The sequence below is a fragment of the Cryptomeria japonica genome, chromosome 8 (assembly GCF_030272615.1).
Source record: "Cryptomeria japonica chromosome 8, Sugi_1.0, whole genome shotgun sequence".
NCBI lineage: Eukaryota > Viridiplantae > Streptophyta > Pinopsida > Cupressales > Cupressaceae > Cryptomeria > Cryptomeria japonica.
In genome coordinates, this window is record NC_081412.1 from 701,563,889 (window position 1) to 701,588,601 (window position 24,713).

Sequence of the window (24,713 nt, forward strand, 5' to 3'; positions counted from 1 at the left end):
ATTGGTTTGATGTGATTATGCTGGAATCACAAAGGGGATTTACGTTGAATTGTTGAATGCTTGAATCACTGGAACTTGATCATCTGATGTTGCAATCTTGTGATGCTTTTTATCCTAAACTAGCTTGAGTTGAAAAAAGGACAAAAGGAAAGGGTTTAGGAAGCCTATCCTAATCCCAAGAATGCAAGAAAATGGGTGAATGAGTAGATGAAATCCTACTGGGCAAGGTCTCACCATCAATTTGAACGATTTGACACAAGCTCAATGCAATCTTCTAAGGTGCAATTCAGAGATGTTCAAATCATTACCATCAAACATTGATTACCATTCAAGTTAATGCATAAACAATGGACGTATAACAATTGAAGTTAAGCTCATATAATTCCAGTTGACCACACAAGGCACACTTACAATTAGCAAGAGGCTAGTGGTATGGATTAAACGGATTCCACACAAACGCATTCAACAAATTCCTCCATTCAATTTAATAACATGAAAATGAATAAGTAGACTCCATGGGACTTGTTGAAATAACGCATTTCACCATAACTTCAATGAAAAGAGTATCTCATTTACAAGTCATAACAACAATTTCTTCTTCTCCTACTCTATTCTAATTACTTACCATCTAATATCTATCAACTATTTGCTATTTCTATGCTACTAACTCTTCTCTATTCCCTCTTTACAAATGAGAAGCTTGAGCCTTATATAGAGAACTCATTACAATTCAAAGGCTAAGATTGATTTGAGATCAATGGCCGAGATTTTACAATGAAACCCTAATTAGGGTTTGTTACAACAAACCTTATTTTGAGCAATGAAATAATTACAACCCTTGGACACATGTCCTGTTTAGAATATCCGACCAATAGATAGTGGGGGTAGGTACATCGGAGTTTGTGCCCCCATATGACAAGTTTGGTGCATAGCATCTGGGCATGCTGATGTGGAACTCTTCTGATTGGTGGGATGATGATTGAGATGATGACTAGGATGCCATCTCATCTTGCACTTGTAGACTTGGTAGATCAGCATGAAAGAATGTTGAGCGATATCTCTTGATACTCAACATTTTCCGGTTTGCTCAAACTTTGATTAACTCTTTTGAAACCGTCTGCTTCCTTGATCATGTTTGATGTAAAATGTGTGATGACCTTGATTGATTTGCCCTTGTTCATGATACACTTGATGAATGGTGCACTTGGTGGGATTAGACTCCTCAATGTACTAGCTTTGATTCTTGGATTCCTGAAGGGAATTCAAGATTTGTAAAACTTTATTTCATCATGAAGTTATCTTTCCTTCACGTTCCAATGCCTTGACTTCCTCGTGTTGATCTTTACTTTGCATGACTCAAGCTTGATCTTGATCAACCAACTTCTTCATGTCGCCACGATGCAATGAAAGTCTTTTGAATGTATTATACTCCTCTTGTTGTCACCTGCAAAACAAACAAAGATAGCATTAAACAAACATAATAGGTTTCACGAACCTACAATTTGGTAAATCCTCAAGACGATGATGAAATGGTGATTTTATCTTTCATTTCCATATTTGATTTTGAAGTGCTCCAAGGTCTGAGTCACATGTTTGGAGATCTCATTCCACCTTTTATATGCAAATGTAGGGTTGATTACACACAGATTCTGATTTGAAAATGCCTTTAAATCAGAATAATGATCTTCAAATTGATTCCATTCTCCTTGTCAATGTGTGTTTGATCAATGAAATGATCAAATCTTCTTTCCAAAATGGCTGGTATAGGTGAATTCGCCCTCTTGCGGATAAGTGTTTGATCAATGAAATGATCAACCCTTAAAATTGCTACTTGTAGAGAGCTTTGCCTTCAAAATTGTGATTTTCGGAGGTGCAGATTTAAATATCAAATTGATTTCTCCCTCCTTGCAAATGTATAATGATCAGATTCGTTTTGCTAATGAAAACAAATTCACCCTTCTTGATTGTAAATCTGAATGTTGCCTTGAAGTTGATGTCTTCTTTACAATTGCTGATATAGAAGGAGTTCGCCTTACCAATCTGAATGTTGTCTCATGTAGTTCGCTGTCTTTAAATTGCAGAGCAGATTGTAATTGTTTGCTTTGATTGATGCTTAGAATGAAGGTCACCACTTTTCTTATATAGGTGCTGGGGTTGAAAGTGTGTGTCTCTTCATTTCAAAGTTTCCTAGGCCGACTTTCATTGTCAAAAAGAAACTTTTAATTGCACTTTTGGAGGCCGACTTTGTAGAAAAAAATTTAATTTTTCTTTGATCCTTTAACTTTGGCGGATTTTAGAGAGGTCATTGCAACTCTTCATCAAATCGGATTTTAGGGTGATCATTGCAAGCAAATTGGAAATTGAGGGGGCCATTGCAAATTTTCGGAAATCAGGGGGGTTGTTGCAAATTTTCGGAAATCAGGGGGGTCTTTGGAAATTTCGAAAATCAGGGGGGTCTTTGCAAGTTTTCGGAAATCAGGGGGGTCATTGCAAATTTCGAAAATCAAGGGGGTCTTTGCAAGTTTTCGGAAATCAGGGGGGTCATTGCAAGTTTTGGAAATCAAGGGGTCTTTGCAAATTTGAGAAATCAAGGGGGTCTTTGCAAGTTTCGGAAATCAAGGGGGTCTTTGCAAATTTCGGAAATCAAGGGGGTCTTTGCAAGTTTTCGGAAATCAAGAGGGTCTTTGGAATTTTTGGAAATCAGGGGGGTCTTTGCAAATTTCGGAAATCAGAGGGATCTTTGCAAATTTTGGTCAAGGGGGTCTTTGCAATTTTCGGAAATCAAGGGGGTCTTTGCAAGTTGTTATCAAATCAGACTTTTGACTCCCCTTTGCAAGTATTGATCTTGTTGATGTTCATTGCCACCTTTGCAACTCCAATACTTAGTCAAGTTTTTAACCTTCGGATCTTTAACTCTTGGCGGATTTCCTTGACACCATTGCAAATCATTCAATGGGCGGGGATTTAGGGGACCTTTGTATCATTTGCTTGAAGAGGTAATTTGGAGTAGCTTTGTATCTCAATCTCAAAGTCAGATTTCAGGGGCACCTTTGCAAGTCAATCACTTGATCAACTAATCTTAGCTAGCTTTTCACTTCTTTAGTCGACCAATCAGGTGATCTTTGCAACTTGTCATCAAGGCGGATTTTGGAGACACCTTTGCAGTGAAATTGCTTTGCAGTTTGAGACTTGATCAGCCAAATCAGATAGCTTTACATTACAAACTTGAAATTGTTAAGCTTAACATTTATCAAGATCAAGATCAAAACCCTAGTTCATGCCATCTCGAACCCCTAATGCCCTCTAACTTGCAAATTGACAACCTTCAGCAACATGAAGCTTACCAGGCTAAGACGACCTAACTAAACACCTAAGCCTAAGCAAAAAGTGGGGGGTCCCCGTTTGCAATGGGGCGATGTGTGAAAACGTCACAACAGTACCCATGCCAAAAATGGCAGATGACTCTTCCAAATCCCTTCCAACGTTCCAAAAATCCTTTCTTAATGGCTGCTACGTGGTCTTATTCCTTCAAAAACCTCCACGAGTTATGCTTTCTGAAACTCCTTCGATGCCAGCAAAACTTTAGCTCTTTGAAGTGTTGTCTCTATGCCAAAAATGAAGGCTTTAATCAAGGCAACAAATGCACAACCCCTAATTTTTGTATGCAACATGGCTGGAAAGCTTTGAAGCGAGAACAAAACCCATTATTAACTTTTTTTTTCCTCTTTTCTCTTTCTGACTTTTGGTGCCTTAGACTTCTTTTGACTTGGTCAAGTTTGTAATAAAACAAGAAAATCAGCATCTTGTAAAACACTTAGACTTAAAAGATCACACATTCTATAGAAAACTTATGTGGCTATTTTCATCAAAAAGATTAAAAAATTTAAAATGTCAACACTTATCATCGTTGAGGACAAATGAAAGCAAGCAGAAGGACATGGAATTAAGCTATGTATTCCTGAAATCAAGCAAGCCAACTGTGTGATTTTGTTTTTGTATTTGTGCTTCTCACTTGTGAACTTGAGAGAGTTGCCTAAGAAGTTAGACTTACTTAAAATATTTAAATCCTCGAGGCTTTCTTTGGTTTTCATTTGTTGCTGAGGGGTGTTGTTGATGTTTTCTGGGAGGTGCCAATTTTGTGTGATCTCAACAGTTTTTTAATTTTTCTTGCGTAAGATTATTGTGGATATTTTCAGAGTTTAGATTGGCTCTAAAGCTTTTCCCTATGAAAATTGCAACCCATTGTTTTTGAGGATGACGTTTTTGAGCAGAATTTTTATATTGATATTTTCTGTCAAAATATATTTCCTAATGGCACGACTAAACCATTGTTCAGATTGCATGCCTTCAATTCCTTAAATCCATAATATCTGTTCTCTTTGAATCTAAGCAAGTACTGGAATCCAATTCTCTTCAATAAGTTAATACTCATTGTTAATGCATGGTAGCTTATGCAAGATAAGATCTTCCTAACCTTCCTTGTTCTGTTATTTATCTACATGCTTCATGTCTGATTTATATTGCATATGATTATTGGATTGTACAAACATTGCTTATCATTATGCTATCGGGCTAACAACCCGATAGCATATTAATGTCAATTGTTAATTGGCATTAATATGCTATCGGGGTATTAACCTGATAGCATATTAAATGCTATAAGTTATCGGGTTAAATTCGCCGATACATACTTGCTATCGGGTGCATAAACATTGGCACCGATTCACATCTGTTATCGGGCTTAATTATATCGGGCATATTTGTTATCGGGTTTAATGAATACACCGCTTCATTTGGCATTAACATTGGTTAACAAATGCACCGGTTGGATTATATACATCGTGCACTTTGAATCATCGGTGTTTATATGAACCGATTCATTAAATTGATCAGTCATTATATTATGATATTACAATATGCTATCGGGGGTTTTTGAACCGATAATCAGCATTGTGTTAATGGTATAATTGTAAAGGCACCGATCAATGGGTGCATTGATCGGTCATGCCTAAAAGGCATGACCGGTCAATACACCAATTGACCGGTTGCCTAAATGATATATATGCCAATTGAATTCATTTGGAGAAGACATAGAAAATATTAAATGATCTCTCTCCTTCAGACCTGCAGATAAAAATCAGAATTATTAGACATTGACATAATTCCTCATATCCATATATAGCATTCATAGTTCATAACTTGTTCTTTAATTAAAATTGAAATAACTTTACACTCATTGTGTTTGGTGTATTTTACCATTAGATGCTAGTCCATCCAATCAGCAAGCTTCATAACTAAGCCTATTCATGTGATTAATAAGCATTACAAATGGCTGACGCTTGCCAGAGATCAAAAGAAGATTAATTTACCTTTATCTATTGTTTCAGGTATGCTTATGAGCATTATTTCATAACAAAAGTTCTTTTAAGAGAACAATGCTCATGGCAGCAAAAGTAGACAGTGGAGATGAAAAGATATCAGAGAAAAAAAGGAGTCGTATTAAAGCTCTTGAACAGAGACTTTCCACTGCAGCTTTGCGTAAATCACCAGCTGCATTGTCAGCCCACTTAGTTTCTCATGTTCAAGAAGAAGAAAAACACAAGAAAAAAAGAGACACAGGAAAGAGGAAGCACTCAGATCCTGCTGGTGCAATAGGAACTTTTGCACAAGCTTCTCTAACTTCTTCCGGGCCTTCAAAATTTAAAGGCAAGCATTATATTATTACTATTTTTACACTTCAAGTCGTAATTTCTTTTTGTCTTTCATTTTTCAATATTTTCTTCAGCACTAGTTCAATAGTCTTGAAAGGACCTATCAGGTTTACCATACAATTGACAATATTATTTAATTACCTGAAATGTTTAAGATCAGCATACAACAAACCGAGAAAAGAGGGTCTTATGTTCTGTTTGGAACAAAGTTTAATGCAGTCCTTAATTTTTGGGAGAAGAATGAGTGGTGCTCTCTCATATTGCTTGTGTAATATAAATGCTTTATTGCACTTGTGCTATTGTTGATTGGTTTTCTTGCAGGTACATTGAACTCCTTTGACCTTCGTTTTTCTTTCATTCCTCCAATTAGTTATATTCAAGGGATCAAGTCCGTAAAATAATGCCAATTAAGTTAATCACTGAGGCTGAACTAAGAATTGAAGAAACGAAAAATTGGTCATACTGGACAGTCAGTAATCAATATGAATGGGGGTAACTCTTAACCGTCTACCAAATCGTTTTGATTTGAAAATCTCAAACTGAATGGAGCAGCTTTGTCTAGTATGACTACATGATCCAGTCTTATGTAGACATATTTGTAACTTGTTGCAGGACTCTAATGCCAAATACTGAGAAACTCATCTACCAGGAACTAGATCTTCTCAGATGTAGATTCATGTAACGAGTAGGTAATGGGTGAAAATTCTTCTGTGGACAGATGACTGGAATGGACATCAACCTCTTGACACAAGTGGAAGAACTGATTACATCACATGCTCCAAGAACAAGACTAAACCACATCTTTTCAATTATTGTCAAGGGAAAAGGGACACTTCTTTAATTGGAACACAACCTTTTACCAAACTCTTGGTACTAGTCATCTAGAACAAATGTGCCTGCTCTTGTAGGAGTTGAGCATCCAGCTCCTTTGACTATTCAATAATCAATGTAAAGTGATTTGGCATGATACATTACAAGAAGAATGCATGGTTATGGTTATTAAATACTCCAACCCAACATTAAGCCACAAAACGATATAATATATGGAAGCATTAATTCTGAAACACTATTTATATGTTCTCATAAATCTCTGGTGAGCATTCATTGTTTGCAAGTGTTTTAATTTTTCTTTAGTGAACTGCTGACTACCTTCCAACATGAAATCATGGAAAATGAAGAAACTCACTGCTTTTGAAAGAACACAGCTGATATTTTTTAGGAAAAGTATTGCAAAACCCTAGCAGCAATCAACACCCACAATTTTAGCAGAAAATTGCCAAAAACTTGGAATAAAAATTCTGGAAATTTGGCTAAAACTGCAGCCATTAAAAAAAATACAATGATTTTGAATAATATTGTCAAAAACACTGCTAAAACCCTAGGTGCCTGCAAAAATGTCAAAAAATGCCTGTGATTTATCAAAAATACAATGATTTTGAATAATATCGTCAAAAACACTGCTAAAACCCTAGGTGCCTGCAAAAATGTCAAAACATGCCTGCAATTTATCAAAAATCAACCAAGAAATAGGTCGTTGTGCCCAAAAAACTCACAGCTTTTGTTTAATAATCGCAAAATAAAGCAAAAATCCTATTGCGCTGGTCTGACATTGAACAAATTGCCAAAAAAGATTCATAAAAACCATTGCCCGTGGCCAAAGACCTAGTCACATGACCACAAATTTTATAGAAAATGGCATGACATTTTCTTGAAATTGATGTGATTTTCAGCAGAAAAACCACACAACTGGAAAATAACAAAGTCGCGATTTTCCTTAATTCTGGCATCACGGTTTCCAGAAAGCGTACAGGGTGTGGTTTTTGGCAAAGAAAAACCCATGAATCTTTGCGAAAAAACCCACGAACTTTGTTGAAATCATCTTGGTCAAATACCTTTGTATGAATTCGTACATCTTCCTTTGGTACGTTCTTTTGTCATGTGCAAGTTATACATCACTGCCACAATTTGTAGATTCAGGTGTTCACCGATCTCAAGATGTCAACTAGGCTCCGATACCATTATTATGAAAATATAAAACCATGATTACTCAGAGACCCATCTTCCACCCCCTGAGATGCATCTCGGAGATGGAGATGCGTCTCCAATACTGAAGAGTGAAGACGTCTCCAGAAACTTCTCGACACACAGGGTTCTTTTAGCTGTCGTATCCCGCCGTTTCTGAATTCTTCTGACCAGAAATTGATGTCTACCACTAGAAAACTTAGGGCAAAACATGTTAAAAGGCAGAAAAGGAAGGCAAATAAATAAAGTAAGCCTGCATAAGGTTTGATGCTGATATTTTGGTTGACACAAAAATCCATGCAAAGTTATAGTGTTCGGATCTACTGATAGTATAGACTTTTTGAGAGGGACATAAATAGTTGTATGGCTGATTTATTGTCATTGTAATGGTCTAAAAAAATAGCCTTTACTATTTACTGTTCTTGTATGACTGATTTACTATTCTTGTTTTCAAAATTCAATGTCATGATATGTTTTGGAAATTATTAAATTATATTAAAAAATGGCATCTTCAAGTGCCCCTGAGTTCTATTTTAAAAAATTAGCCATACCGGTACCGGTGCTAGTCTTTTGCATCTCCAAGTACCCTGTCTCCTGGTAACTATGTACAAAACATAGAATGATTAACAAGATATTTGATATTAACAAAGGAGTGAAAGTCTCCTTAAATAAGAGATACAAGAGATCTATCTGTAAAGGATAAGATCGTCAATTAAGAAAGTAGAGGATAAGAACGACAACTAAAAGAATAAAGGAATCTAAAGACCTTAATTGATCATTATAAACTAATATTACAATATATATATTTTTTTGATCGGTAAAAGGCCGAAGCCATAGAATTTTATTAGATTAAAAATTCATTACATTGCATTACAATCTCCACTCAGTGCGGGCGCCGGTAGGAAAGAGCGAAGAGGAGAAAACCTCCGGCCTTTCCCGGGACATTAAGTCCAGATACAAAAAGACCGGTTATGATTACAGCATTACAACTTAGCAGTATTTTGAGATTACAACGTAATCAATACAATCTGTCATCCTATACTGAACATTCACCTACAGGCCCAAAAGATTTACTATCCCTTCTCTCAAATTGAAGCAAAGGTCTGCCTACAGGGACTGCTTCTTATCAATAGACTGTAAATGCCTTTCCACTGCTGTCAAGACACTCAGACTAAATGAAATCCCAGATACCTGCAAAAAACCTTCAAACATGCCTTGCAGCAGGCCAATATACAATTCCATATCCAGGTTGCCAAGCATATTCCATAGCTGTTGCTACAACCGTAGATCTTTAGTATTGAAAAGCACAAAAGTATTGAGAAAACCCAAATCCTTAACACTGCCTATAGGTTTCAGGTCTTCATCTTGATCATAATTAAGTCAGACATAGAAATAACATAGCATGGATCTGGGAGATAGGGAATCTATCGCCCAAAAAGATCTTAAAGTCACATAACTCCTTTCAGAAAGTCCTAATCATATTTGATATTCAGAAACCTACTCCTTTCAGAAAGTCTTAATCATATTTGATTTTCAGAAACCAATTCCTTTCAGAAAGTTAACTTATTTGAGTCACCAAAGAGAATTTTAAAAACAATTATCCACCTTTATATCAGAACCAAGCATAACCGAAAGCAGGAAGGAAAAGTATGAGGGGAGATATCCAAAATTAACTAGACATTCCAAGAGAGAATTGACTTCTATTATTAACAAAGAGTATCCTTTCCATGCTTCTCAGTTCAAAAAAATAGAAGCGGTCAACCTCCCCACCTCTGCCAAAACCTAAAGCTACATATGAATATATCATCTATGCCTTTGGATATAAATGCTTGTCTATTAATAAATATACGCATACATATATATATATATATATATACACATGTATATATATTCATGTATATATATATATATGTATGTATATATGTATGTATATAAAAAGATGAGAGCATTGGCTCACCATATAGAGCCAAGGACTGAAAAATACTATAGGAAGCTTAGTTTTCAGACATAATCTGCTTAACCCACAAGCAAGACCCATAAAAATCACACAAAAATTCAGAAGATTCATTTTAGGGCAGATTGTGAAAGGAAAGCCATCAAACTAAAGATAGAAAAAAACATATCTAAAGCTAGAGCAAATATTAACCTTAACATCCATAAGTCTTTGAAAGTTAAGTCTGAAATAAAGTAAAAGTATTACGGTAAACCCTTATCCACCTTTATATCAGAACCAAGCATAACCGAAAGTAGGAAGGAAAAGTATGAGGGGAGATATCCAAAATTAACTAGACATTCCAAGAGAGAATTGTCTTCTATTATTAACAAAGAGTATCCTTTCCATGCTTCTCAGTTCAAAAAAATAGAAGCGGTCAACCTCCCCACCTCTGTCAAAACCTAAAGCTACATATGAATATATCATCTATGCCTTTGTATATAAATGCCTGTCTATTAATAAATATACGCACACACACACACACACACACACACACACACACACATATATATTTATGTATATAAAAAGATGAGAGCATTGGTTCACCATATAGAGCCAAGAACTGAAAAATACTATAGGAAGCTTAGTTTTCAGACATAATCTGCTTAACCCACAAGCAAGACCCATAAAAATCACACAAAAATTTAAAAGATTCATTTTAGGGCAGATTGTGAAAGGAAAGCCATCAAACTAAAGATAGAAAAAAGCATATCTAAAGCTAGAGCAAATATTAACCTTAACATCCATAAGTCTTTGAAATTTTAGTCTGAAATAAAGTAAAAGTATTACGGTGAACCCTTAAGAATAAAAAAGTAACGATAAGATAAACCCGGGACAACAGACCGACTATCCTGCCTGACACCTTCTCGCCCGCACCTCTGTTTCCTTCTTTTCTGAGCTAGCCAAAGAATTATTTGGGCTAGAGGCAGGGACAGGAGGGATGTCCATGTCATCCGTGACAACTTCAATGTTTTCAGCTTCAAGATAGTTGGCCAGCCACCTGTTACATGATGGTTTTCTAACATGCAAAAGCCACATAAGAAAGAAAAAATTCCTTTGCCTAGTCGGATTATAGGCCGCAAAGGCAGCCATATCTTCAATTTCCAGGATTGGAAATCTAGGCACTGTGTTATTCATCCGTATGAGTATATCATAATTGCGAGGCTTTGGTGCAGTTAACTCCTCGTCAATATTGACAACCACCCTCTCAAGTTCACCCAACAATTCTTTCTTGAAAACACTTCTACATAATTTTATCACGACGTCCCTGTCCTTCTCATAATGCATAGCCACCGCTAAGAACATAGCAGCAATATCAGAATTAGCCCTAGTGCGGTCTTCATTTGTGATATATTCTTCCCCAAGAATTTTCATGACCGCCCTGATAACCAGTACATTTGGGAAGACCAGAATGTCTTTCAGTCTTTCTTCCTTAATTTCCCCTGTAAAAGCCATTTGATGTTTGAGCCCTATAAGCCTTAGCGGAGTATCCATAATGAGCTTCGAGTTTCTCAGATAACCATCTAGTCAAAACAAAGCCCTTACTTATATTAATTGAGTTTTAAAAGGCGTTGAAAAATACAACTCATCTTTCTTGGTAAAGGACCGATTTGATCGCTAAGAGTGTCAGAGGAGCGAGGATGAAGGGTCACGATGCAGGTTAGACAATCTCCAAGATCAAGGTAATAAATACCGCCATCGTTATTTGAGCGAGCTCCTTAGTTTTAGCTGGCTCATACGGCAAGGGAAGTCACATCATCAATTCTAAGTATGCCGCCAAAGAAGGCAATACTCGAGATAATGTGCTGACAAGATGATGACATAATAAATATGTCTATAGGCATCTAATTGCCCCTTTAAACCTGTAAATATGTCTATAGATGAGCGTTACCATATATATAGAATTCTATATAAATACATCCATATATTTACATATACACCAATTAATATATATATGGATCTAACAACATCAATATTATTTTATGCATATCTGTATATAATATTTATATATGTGTATTAATATATATACATCCATACATATATATATGTATTTCTATATATATGCATATCCATATATACATATATATACCTTTATACATAAATTCTTGCAATAGATGGCTCCGAGTATATTAAAAATTGTATATGTAAATATATGAGTATATATAAATATATGAGTATATATAAATATATGAGTATATATATATTTCTATATATATGTATATAATTGTATATAAGCACATATACAAATGTTTCACTGCGTATTTATCCCGAATACCTTTGATATTTATAATCAAAGAGATAAAGAAGAGGACCGTGCTCTAATATCCAGCATGTCTTAGTATATTTAGGATTTAAGAAATGCAAGATAAAATTACTCTACATCCTTCGACTTAGCCTTAATCATCTGTCACTGACAAATCCTTCTTCCTCTTAAAGGGGAGGCTAGGTCAAGGGACGAATCCTTGGGGAGATACCTGTTGACGTGTATTTTGTACACAACCAAACATAGAATAAAATACCCAAATGGTACCTTATCCTCTCTTGATTAAAGCCTCTAAATGTTGAAGATATCGCGAAAAGGATCAATCAGGGTGACTTCAAGGTTCTTCGTTGTAGGATCTCTACGTGTGGATAAGCACCAGTGGTCGTTATAAATGCTGTTTCTTCAAGGGGTCTTACGCACTTTCTGAGAAAGCTGGTCCGTGTCACTCTCGTTTGATTGCAGGAACAGGATTTTCCTAATACTAACAGATTCTCAAAAAAGATCAAAAGATAAGGGTTTCAAGAGATGAATGCTATTCTAATCCTAAGAATGACTCAATGTAGGCTGGACTTGGTAAGATTCTACCAATTTCAGTATTGCCAAGGAATTACAACTCTACTGGAATTGATGCGATCTTCTAAGGTGATTAGTGATTTTCAAATCATCAAGGATTATAGATACTATCATAAAGATACATATCAATATTTCAATAATGATTGAATGTTTTAAGCAATCTCAATATCTCCAGTTGACCACACAAGGCGTCCTTACAATCAGTAAGAAGCTAGTGGTTTGGATATGAATCTCACCAAAGATCAAGTACAACACTCAGTCCTTCAAATTTAAAAAAACTACTTCGACTGAGAATGATTCAAGAAGATAAACAATCATGAAGATAGGCACAAGTATTGCAATAAAACACCATAACTTCAATATTTTATTGATCTCAAAGCCAAATAGACAACATTTGTTCAAATTCTTTCTTCACTACTCAATCTTGCTACACAATAACTTTCTTCTCTCTAAGCTCTAACTATTATCTATCATCTAATATCTCTCTCCTCTAATGACAAAATGAAAATGAGTGAGGGTATATATAGCATCCTCAATTACAATGAATGGCCCAGATCGAAAGAAGATCAATGGCTGAGATCCTGACACCTAAACCCTAATTAGGGTTTGTTACAAAAAGGTCCCCATTTAGATGAACATTATTAAATGCATAGCCAAATATTTAATTGGCACAAAAATCGAGAAAACATAGACCAATAGGAATTAAGATGCCACATCATCCTATAACAACTTTTCATCTAGAACCTTGTTCCCTTTCCTATGCTCTCTTTTAGCATATCCAACGAATTTGGACACAATCCCTTCAATCTCAGCAATGGGAATCTCAGGAAGATTCTTCATTCGTTCTTCCAAGTGAATGACCTGATCAAAAGCAGTGAGAAGAGCTGTTTCCCATCCCGGTTTGAGTTCTTTGACCTTCTCAATCAGGAGCATGGTAGTGAACATCAAATCCCGTTGCTCATCTGTGATGACATTCTCCTCTTTGCAAAAGATGACCTTGACTCTCTCCTCCAACTCTTGGATGTCCACATCTGTCTCAATCTCGATCCGCCTGCCAAGAATGGTACATAATACTTCAAACACCTTATCCTGAATTGGATGGATGATACCTTCAACTTGACTGCATTTGGTGCTGATGTCTTCAAAAAGGACCTCTTTCATCTGGAGCAGAGTTGACCACTGTAGGAGGTTATGAGTTCCTCCATCCATTATCTTTTCTTGTGCCAGGATCCGTCTTGGTGTTTGTCTTATTACTTGCAGGACAGGAATGATAACATCTCTAGTGTGAGTGAAAGCGGCTACAGTTATCATTAGATTATGGATAATCTCAAGGACCTGGATAGCTCGATGAACTGTCTTCATCATTCTTGTTGCAAATTCAATGGCTACCGTGTGGGATTTATCAATCCAAGAGCTCATAAGCTGAACTAAGCTTTTGACCCTTTTTGCTTCGCCAACTGATTCAAGAGGAAGTGCTTGTAAAGGAGATACTGCTGGATCCTGACGTCTCAAGGGTTGATTGAGATGACTAAAATAGCCTCTCCAAGCACCAACCTCTCTCTCAAGCTTCCTATTCTTTTCCATTTCTTCCTTAAGTCTGTCCTTAAGTGCCTCAAATGAATCGGTTGCCTCTTCCATTGCTTGTTCAGTAGTGAGCGGACCAAGCTCAAATGTTTCTAAGTCATACTCATCTGCAAGAATCTCACTTTCATACTTGTCCACCACTGGTGTAGCAATTTGCAATTTCCTGGATCCTGTCTCATCCCTTATCACCTTGGACATCTTTGTGGCCTTCTTCTTTTCCATTACCTCTTGAGAATTTCCTATAAGGCTTTCTAAATCAAATACATCTTCTTCTTCTTCAACCACAATCACCCTTGTCAGTCTTTCTTTCAACCAATCCGGAATGGCAGATCTTGTCTCTCTTACTTGTATTTCTTTAGGCAGTGGTTCATCTTCTCGGAGAGGAGATGTCGCTTCATCATCATTATTCTCTTCATGTAGCTCATTAGCATCAACTTGGGGAGATTGACTTGATGAGTGTTGAGGCGTCTGTTCCTTCTCTGGCTTGTCATTTTGTACCATAGATTCCATAGATTCATCAACTTCAGGTACCATCTTCTCTTGACCTTCCCCTTGGCTTGCCTTCTTTTCATGTCGAGAAGATGTGCTTGATGGGTCATCCCGATTGATCCTTTTCGCGACATCTTCAGCATTCGGAGGCTTTATTCAAGAGAGGATAAGGTACCCTTTAGGTATTTTATTCTGTGTTTGGTCGTGTACAAAATACACATCAACAATACCATAACCTAACTAATAGAGAACAAAAGTCTAAGAGTCTAATCCTTGCAGCAGATTCTTAGGACAAGAGGAAGGGCTCTATCTTAACTTATGAATCGTCCATCAGCCCCTGAATTGGCTAATTCATCCGCCCTGGAGTTACCTTCTCTATAAATATGATTGAAGGTTGTTTTCTTGAAATCCTTGAGGTGGCTTAGAGCTCTTGACAAGATCGCATTCAGCTTCAAGTTAGGAAGAAAACCTTTTCTAAGGCCATTGATAATAAAAGCCGAATCTCCTTCAATGGCGAGCTTACTAATGCCCCTATTCTAACATAAGAGGAGGCCTTCAACTAAGGTTAAAATCTCTGCTTTATTATTGGATTCAATCCCTATAGGTTTGACCATGTTAGCTAATTCCCTGCCAGCATCATCATGCAGACAACATCCGATCCCTGCAGGACTTGGACTCCCATGAAAAGCACCATCGAAGTTAAGCTTAGCCCACCCTTTTTTTGGGACCTTCCATTTACAGGCTTCTCTTAACTCCTTTTTATTAGAATTGCTTACTCCTACAAAGGGAGGGATCTTCAGACTTAACCATCTGCCTCTCATTTTCTCATCCCAGTATGTCATCTCAGAAAGTTTGCTAGGAAATTTACAAGTCCTGCTATTAAGGGTTTCTACTATTGAGTCTTCAATTTTATTAACAAGTTGGAGCCAATCCATTTTCTTATCCTTAAAGAGTCTCCTATTGCGTTCCTTTCAAAGTTCCCAAATAACCAAAGATGGGGCCAGTTTCCATAGTCCTCCAAAGAGGGAGCGTTGATGTAGAATGGGCCATGCCTGAAACATTCCAAGAATGGAGTTAGGGAGAGCTGAGCTCCATCCTAATTTGTTACATAACCAGAGCCAACAATTGGAGGCATAATTGCAATTGAGGAGGATATGACCTTATCCTCTTCTGCCTTTTCAAATAAAGGGCATCTATTGGGTCCCTCAAAGCCCATTTTCCTAAATTTGTCCGCCGTTAGAATCTTATTTTGGAGAGCAAACCATGAAAACAGTCCTGCCTTTGGCAAACACATCTTATCCCAACATAGGACTGAGGGGACAAAAGTGCTTGAGGAAAGCTGCTGACTAAGGAGAAGATTATAACCATCTTTTGAGGTGTACTCTCCAGATTTCGATCCATCCCAGATAAGAGTATCTGACCCCATGTTGAAAGTGACCATTCTCTTTTTAAGGATGTCTTGGAGCATCTGTTTTTCCATTACTGGGATATCCACATGATTTAAAGATTTCCATTTCCAACCCTTAACTAGGTCTTTGTCAATTGGCGATATGGAATCCTTAACATACCTGCCCCATACGGATTCCAGCATTGCTCTGGACGACTCCCGATTTGCACTCTTATGAAGGGCCTTGAAACCTCTCCAAGAATCTGTCCAAAAAAGGGCTTCTTCGCCATTGCCCAAATTCCAAGATAATTTGTCTAAAATTATTTTCCTGCATTCCAACATAAAATTCCAAATGCGAGAACCTTTCGGGGGAGAAGATTCCCTAAAGAGGCTAGTATGGTCCCTACCTCTAAAATATTTGTGGTACAAGATTTGAGCCCACTTGAGGTGGGGGGATTTGAAAATTCTCCAAACTAATTTAGCCCCTAGCGCTCTACTCTAGTCCTTAATATTCTTAATCCCAATACCCCCTTCTAACTTTGGCCTACAAATCTTATCCCAAGCCATAAGGGAGATCTTCTTCTCCTCAGCACCTTGCCAGAAAAAAGACCTAAGATGTCTATTCAATATTTCCTTTTTGGAATGAGGGAGGTTAATACATGATAGCTGATAGATTGGCATCGCTGCTAAAACTGATTTGACCATGGTAGCTCTCCCAACCTAGAAAGGCATAGTGGATAGCCACTTGCCTTTCTAGGTTGCTACCTTATTCCTAATCCTATCTATCACTGAATCCCACAAATTTGATGAACCATTGCCCTTATCTAGGGGCAAACCTAGATACTTGCAGGGAAGCCTACCCATATTAAAATTCAAAACTCTGCAAATGTCATTTTGTAAGCAAACCTTATTATTAAAAAATAAGACTTTAGATTTAGATGGATTAATTTCCTATCCAGAAGCTAGGATCTGCTTAAACGCCTTCACTTCTCCTAAATTGCTGAGCCCATATGACATAGTATCACCCACAAATTGTTGATGCGTGGTAGGATCTAGGTTGCTAGTAATTCTGATTCCTGAAATTTGACTACTTTCCCTTGCTCTAGAGATTGCTCTACCCAATGATTCCGCCATAATGATGAAGAGAAAAGGGGATAAGGGATCTCCTTGTCTTAGACCCCTAGAAGAGCTAAAAAATCCTTCAGGAGTTCCATTAACTAACACTGAGAATTTAGGTGTTGAGATGCATTCAAATATCAAGTTAATCCATGAAGAGGGGAATCCAAAGGCTTCTAGGCATTTGTACAAGAATCTCCAATCTACCTTGTCGTAGGCTTTCCTAATGTCTAGTTTTAAGAGTATACTAGGGGTTCCATTCTTCTGAACGGAGTGAATGGCCTCCTGAGCTATAATAACCCCATCATAAATAGACCTCCCCGCAACAAAACTCGTTTGTTCTTTGCTAATCAAAAGAGGAAGGAGTTTCTGAAGCCTATTAGCTAAAGTTTTAGTAAAAAGCTTATAGATGGTGTTACACAAAGCAATGGGTCTAAACTCATCAAAATACTCAGGCTTTTCCTTCTTCGGGATAAGGGCCAAAAAAGTATTATTAATTTCTTTGAGGATATTGCCTGAGTTCCTCATGCCCTCAAGAGCACCCGTCACCTCCTCCCCTATGAAGGACCAACATTTCTGAAAAAAACTAGTGGGTAAGCCATCCGGACCGGGGGATTTGTTCGGATTCATCTGCATTAGAGCTGCTTCTACTTCCACTAAAGAGAATTTTGTAGTCAGATTATGAGTTTGATCCTTACTGAGTAGTTTGGGAATACATTTTAGAAACTTGTCTTGGTTTGAGCAAAGAGAACTCCAATCAGAGTTGAGAATATTGGAAAAAAAGTCTACTACCTCCCTCGAGATGATCTTAGGATCTTCCACCTCAGAGCCATTACCTATCTTTATCTTATAAAAATTCGGTTAATGACTCTTCTAAGTTTCACAATATTGTGAAAGAATTTAGTGCTCTTATCTCCCTCATCCAACCACGTCTCCCTGGATTTTTGTTTCCAAAAGGCCTTTTTTGCAAGAATATTTTCTTGTTCAAGAAGGAGTTTTTTTTCTCTGAGAAACAGAGCTTCATCCATCCCTTTCCTCAACACCACTTCGTTTACGTCCACTAACACTGCTTCCACCTGAGCCTTCTTGTCAAAAATATTACCAAAATGCTCCTTATTCCACAGAATGTGCTTCTGCTTTATTATCTTAAGCTTATTGACTACCTTATACATCCCAGACCCAGAGACCTCTGTCTCTTTCCACCATTACTCTAAAAGCCTAAGAATATTATCGTCTTTCAGCCACATTTGTTCGAATTTAAAAGGACATCTTCTTGGTCTTGAGTCACTAAGAATGCTAAGTTGGATCGGAAAATGATCCGAGCCTGAGAAAGGTAAAATTGAGGCTTCTAAGGTATACAGAAAATTGGTGAGACTACTCGATACAAAGAACCTATCTAGTTTTTCTGCTATATTACTAAAACCTTACCTTCTATTGTTCCAGGTAAAGGCATCCTTAACCATGTTAATCTCTATCAAGCCACTACGATGGACCCAATCTACAAAGTTTAAAGTAGCTCTAGAGATTTTGTCTATGCCTCCTCGTTTCTCACATTGATTCATGATAGCATTGAAGTCACCTCCTAAAATGCAAAACTGATCCTGGGAGTTTGCGAATTCCTCAATTTCCTTCCAAACTCTTCTTTTGTCCTCATTTAGGGTTGGCCCATACACATTAATAATGAGAAAATCTAGTTTGTGTTTCAAGCTGGTAACCCTGCAACTGATCCAAAAGCCGTGAGACTCTAATAATGAGAACCCAATATTGCGTGGGTCCCAAATAATGGCTAGACCTCCAGAGGCTCCAGTGGCTGGAACACCTATAATATGTCTAAAGCCTAGTCGTTTACCAAAGGAGGCTAAGTCAATTTTCTCTAATTTGGTTTCCTGTAACATAACTAAATCAGGACTATAGTTAGAGAGACAACGTTTAAATATCCGCTGCTTGTTAGGGGCATTTAAATCCCTAACATTACATGATAATACTTTCATGGTGCTGTGGGAAGGACCTTCCCCTTCCCTGCATGAAACATATCCGTGAGTTTAACCTGGCCTTCAACTATACCATCATTAGCTCTCAGCTCCAATAGGGATTTCCTGCCTCTCTTTTTACAGAGTTTGGCACAATCCGGAGTGGCCTTTTTCCCAACCCATTGTTCAATTCCTAAGGCTTCAAAAGTTGCACCATTTTCTTTGTCATTTAACTCTATTAATGAGGGCTTCCATATCCGTGACCTTAGGGGGATGGGTAAAATTCATAATCCTTTCCTCAACAACCTTTTCTGTAGTTCTAGCTCATCTTTGTCTACTATTTCATGCAGTAAACTCTCCAGGATATCCTCGGTGACTGAATCACATAAATAATTGATAATGCAGTTTACCTCTTACTCTTTTCGAACCAAATCTACCTCTTGTTCAGCCTTATCCAAACTATTGGGAGCTCTTAATGATTGGGAGGAAACATTTTCTCCCAAATTGCTCCTGACTTTCGAACCAGCATCCTGTTCAGGGATAAGAGTCATATCTTCCTCCTCCCCAGCTCCCCGATAATCAGTATCAAGATTGATTTCACCCTTTCTATCCTGAGATAAGTTTTTAAATTCTTCCCTTACGACCACTTCAAGGGCACAATAGTTCTTCACTTCCTTAGAGTCAGTAACCCTCCCCTGCTTATCCTTCAAAAATCCTCATGGGATAGCAAGGGAGAGGGATTCATCCCCTTATCCATACTCTGGTCACCTATAATTTCCCCTTCTTCTATCCCATCATACTGCCCTGTCGACGGAGGGTTATCCTTACACAAACCCTCCCTTTTCCAAATTGAAACAAATATACAGCTTAGGGATTGCTTTAGGGTTTTTTTGAGAGGGAAAAACTTCTAAGACCGGTTCAGATGCTAAGTCTAGATCTAGAATCCCTTTATAAAATTCAGGGTAAATCAAGAAAGATGACTCCCTAGTTCTGATTTCAATAGGGCTGAGTGAATTCACACTAATATACATATTAATTATCAATACATAGTTCGAATACTTCCTATCTTTGTCACTAATCTCTATGAATTTTCCTAAATGATTACCTATTTTCCTAGTAATTTCTATATCCATTAATTCTACTGGTAATTTGGGGATCAAAACCGGTCTATCTACTTTAAACGACTCTAATTTTTTTGGATTGAAAGCAGGTTTCCATTCTAAAAATTTAACATCAAAGCCTTTAAAAATCGGAGAGTTACTTGTTAAGAATTCATTCTTATGCCTGGCATTTCCGCAGTCAATATAAAGAAAACCCTCGGACAAGATAGCAATACTTACTATCCAATTGAAGGAAGAGTTGAACCAATCTGCAATTATCTCTGTCGGGACTCCAAGGCCGCACCATCTAGCAAAAACCCCAAATGTTTTGCAAGATTGTTGAATGCTTTCAACCAAACTCTCATTGATTTCCAACACATTTTTCTCTTCTGAGTTAGGATTCGACATCATATTCGGCTTAACCTTTGTGGATTTGGGAGGAGGCAAAGTTTAGGGATTCTTGCCTCCCTCCACATAAATCTTAGGTCTGGCATAATTACCACCCGACCTCCCAATCATCCAAATTCCTTTTATATTTATTTCTAAGTTACCGGTTCGGGTTCAGATTCGGGTATGGATTCGCGGATTCGGCCAAAAAAAATAAAAATCTTGGGTACGGGTACGGGTTCGTCCGTACACACACACACACACACACACACACACACACACACACACACACATATATATATATGTTCAATATATACAATCCATACAAAAATAAAATATACAATGTGACTTTCCATACATAAATGATAAATGATAAATCATAAATCCATAATTATTAATTCCCAATGCCAATAAATATTCATATATCGCAAATGTAATCAGTAAACTAATAACTAAAGTCTAATATCATATTCATAATTTGCAAAAAAGATAATATTCAAGTTTCAAGTCTTTTTTAAAAAGTCATAAAGGGGCGAATTAGAGTTTTATTATTAAAAAACTATTTTAAAAAGTCTTTTTTTATTGCTTTTTATTGTTTTTTTGACCCGTGGCCTTGTTTTTTGGAAACCACGGGCCTGGGTTCACGCGGGTCCTCTTGGGTTCGACCTGGGTTCCTCCCGGGTCCTTCCCAGGTGGTTGGGTTCCCTGTGGGTCCTGCGTCGCAGGACCCACAGGGAACCCGACCACCTGGGAAGGCAGGACCCACAGGGAACTCGACCACCTGGGAAGGACCCGGGAGGAACCCAAGGAGAACCCGGGGAGAACCAGGACCGGGCAAGAACCAGAACCCAAACCCAGGCCAAAAGGGGAAGAACTGGTAACTTAGATTTATTTTTATTTGGCTTGATCCGGGGAACGGGTTTTACAAAACCTTCCTCAAGATTCTGCAAATGGGTGAACCTGTTGGAGATAGTCGGCATGATAGAGCCTTCCCGGCGAAGGGTATTCTATTTGCCATGATCTCCATTTCTAAAAAAATGGTAAACCTTTCAAAGCAGCCCTCTGATATCTCCTTGGTTTCACCATCTGCCATTCCGATTTTACTTGAGGCAGGGGAGCCCAGTTCCCCGAATTGCAGGCCGAAACCGCATATTTCGTTTGCTCGAAAAACCATTTCTGCCGTTTGATGTCTGGATGTTTTCACGAAGGAAATCGCAGAGCCATGTTATTTGCTACTTTATGAATAACTAATATTACTATTATTTTAATAACAATCGCCCATTTTATTCTTTCCTCTACATTTAATTTGGTTGCTAGTTTCTTGTAATGATGCCTCTAGCTTTTTCCTTTTTCTATACAAGGTCCATTGATCTCTTTGGCTCAATTGCATAAACTGATTTTTTTGACCCACAGGTTGGTAGGATTGCTGCTCTGATCCAATTGTAATGTCCTGTTTCTAGAAATATCCCACAATCATAATTAGTTATAAGTATTATTTTATTCTTACACTATAATTCTGATATACATATTTTTTTCTATATTTTTGAATATCTGCTGTAATCCTTCCCTATTATTTGCAGCTATTTTTTTATACAATTATCTTGAAATATTTTCTGCATAAGCTAGGGGTTTTCATCCACTAACTTGATAAGAAATTAAAGGTTTTCGTCCTCAAGATTGCTGAAATTTAATTCATATTCCATGTAGAAAAGATAAATAATTATTTCTGCTAATTTGCCTTTACTTCTCCTTGATTTCTCTTCCTATATATATCTTTACATCCAACAGTCATGGCCTTTCATACACTACCCTTATTAATTATAATTTAATCTTTGTTTTTGTGTTTAAAAGAATTGCTGGGCTGGGAATAATTCCCACAACCTGGTTGTCATCCTTCATTTTTTAAATATTAAAATGTTCGGATTTTCTATCGCCTCTCTAACATCTTCAGACTATGACCTGCACTGGAATCTATGGGAATAACATTTAATGGGAATGTTTAGTCGGGGGCATGACATAGAAGCAACCAAGAGAAACTTGTTTTCACTGTACTTCGTTTTGTCTCTAATGTCAACTTCTACAGAGTCCTTGGAATTTACCTATATTCTTATATGATGTCTAGTAACAAAGATTATAGATATAGATTTCTTATGCAATAGGCATAAGTGGATTTGGCAGGTAAAGAATTTGTTTACCAATGTGATATTAGAAAGTGGCCTGTAATGACCTTCAAAATTTTATCTCAATTATCTTTATGCTTTGAAGTTTAAAGAAATCAATCTTGTGCTCTAATGCAAATCTTACTTCTAATGTGTTCAGCTTTTGATGCAAATGATCATGCATATTTGAAGTTTAAAGAAATCAATCCTGTGCGCTAATACAAATTTTAATTCTAATGTGTTCAGCTTTTAATGCAAATGATCATGCATACCTGAAGTTGTGTCAGCCTGTTAATGAAAATTTACTTGACATACATTTACAGGTATGATTGTCTTACTTTATTTTGACGCGTCTGCTTTTATTGTAATATACAGATTGTAATTTGTTTGCTAAGTATGGTACCTATCTCAGAAATGGACTGATTAAAAATTTGGTTCAGACTTCCGAGGAAAAAGGGGGAGGTGATACAATCAGTGACATTCTATATGATATTCTTAGAAGTGGTGGTCTGGCTGATAGGGATACAAAGGATGAACTACAAAAATTACAGGATAAATACCTTGCTCTTGAAAATCCTACTTCGCAACGTAGTGGATACAAAAGGGCACAACATCAAACTCTTCATAAGCTTGGAAAGCGTTCCCAGAAACATATGTCCATGCGACAGCATCGACATTTTGGATCTCTTGACCTTCCTAAGAAGAATCAAAAGTGATTGCCATTATCTTTTCTTTTCTCAGAAATCACTTTCATTTCTTTTTCAACATATTCACACTCAGTGTTAATTGATATTTATTTATTTTCCATCATACAATCAAGTCCCATGAGCCTCTTCAACCATTCACTTTTGGTAGTCAGTTGAAGTGTTAATGGAAGTGCTTGATGGCTTGCTTTACTTGACATTCACTCGATGGATATGCTTGCTCTCTTATTTCAATTTGGTTCGTTTCAATTAATAATATCTTTTTTATATGTTTGAACTATGAGGATAAATCCTTGTGGCATTGACAGCCGTGGTTGTGTGATATCTGTACTTGTAACTTGTATGAGTCTCATAATATGTTGAAATATATTCCTCGGTTAGTTTAGAAGAGATTAACATTTTATTTGAAGCTTGTCTTATTGTTTCTGATCACATTTGCTAAGTATTAGCTAAATGCTTTCAGGTATGATCTGTACTTACCAATGCATGAAATGTGGAAAGAATACATAGTTGATCTCCTAAAAAATGGAAGGTGAGGTTCTATTTTTTAGATGACAATCTAGATATAGTGGGGAGAAGCACAAAGTCATCTTTTGTACAAAGTTTAAATAGTTATAATGAATCTGCAATACATGCTTGACCGCAGCTAATTTAACCTAATTATTTCAGGCAAAAGAATATTGAGTATTTTCTTCTGACAGCAGACTTGCATGGAGCAATTTTGGCTGGTATTTGCACAAAGCATTTGTCTCTATTTATTTTGGCAGCTAACATCTTACCTTGTCATTTTTGCTCAAAACATATTACCAAACCAAAGACAATACAAAGAAATTGTGTATTCCAGCTCATTCATGTCATATGATTAACTTCTCATTATACTTCTTTCATTTTTTGTATGGGATGGCAGTTGTTGAAAGTAAAATCAAAAGCTTTATAGGTGTGCAAGGCATCATGATTCGAGAAACATTAAATACATTTGGAATCATGACATCAGAAAATAGATTTCGAGGTATGTGGTTTGTAATCTATCTTGAATGAATTTAAGCAGGTTATACATTTGGAAAATGAACAGCTCTTTTGTATTTCAATGAGGACATAGAAATACATATATGGTCAAATAACTCAAATAACTAGATAAGAAAACAGTACTGTTTGATTTCATTCCATTTGTTGAAACTTCTACCAATTAGTGTTTGTAAGCCTTATCAATACCCCTTTTATGATAAATCTGAGCATAGTGTGTGAATTTAAATGA

At 37.0% G+C, this 24,713-nt stretch overlaps 1 protein-coding gene across 6 annotated transcripts in view; it reads left to right on the forward strand.

Annotated features, from left to right (window-relative positions):
* The window catches only part of LOC131064725 (ribonuclease MRP protein subunit POP4), a 138,168-nt gene that overhangs the window by 65,496 nt on the left and 47,959 nt on the right, over positions 1 to 24,713 (forward strand). For all 6 annotated transcript variants that reach the window (XM_057998988.2, XM_057998983.2, XM_057998985.2 and 3 more), the window contains 6 exons: positions 5,388 to 5,706; positions 23,001 to 23,077; positions 23,195 to 23,466; positions 23,922 to 23,990; positions 24,128 to 24,186; positions 24,366 to 24,467. In XM_057998988.2, coding sequence (XP_057854971.2) covers positions 5,436 to 5,706; positions 23,001 to 23,077; positions 23,195 to 23,466; positions 23,922 to 23,990; positions 24,128 to 24,186; positions 24,366 to 24,467 — 850 coding nt within the window. In that variant the 5' untranslated portion in view covers positions 5,388 to 5,435. The remainder of the gene's footprint in view (positions 1 to 5,387; positions 5,707 to 23,000; positions 23,078 to 23,194; positions 23,467 to 23,921; positions 23,991 to 24,127; positions 24,187 to 24,365; positions 24,468 to 24,713) is intronic.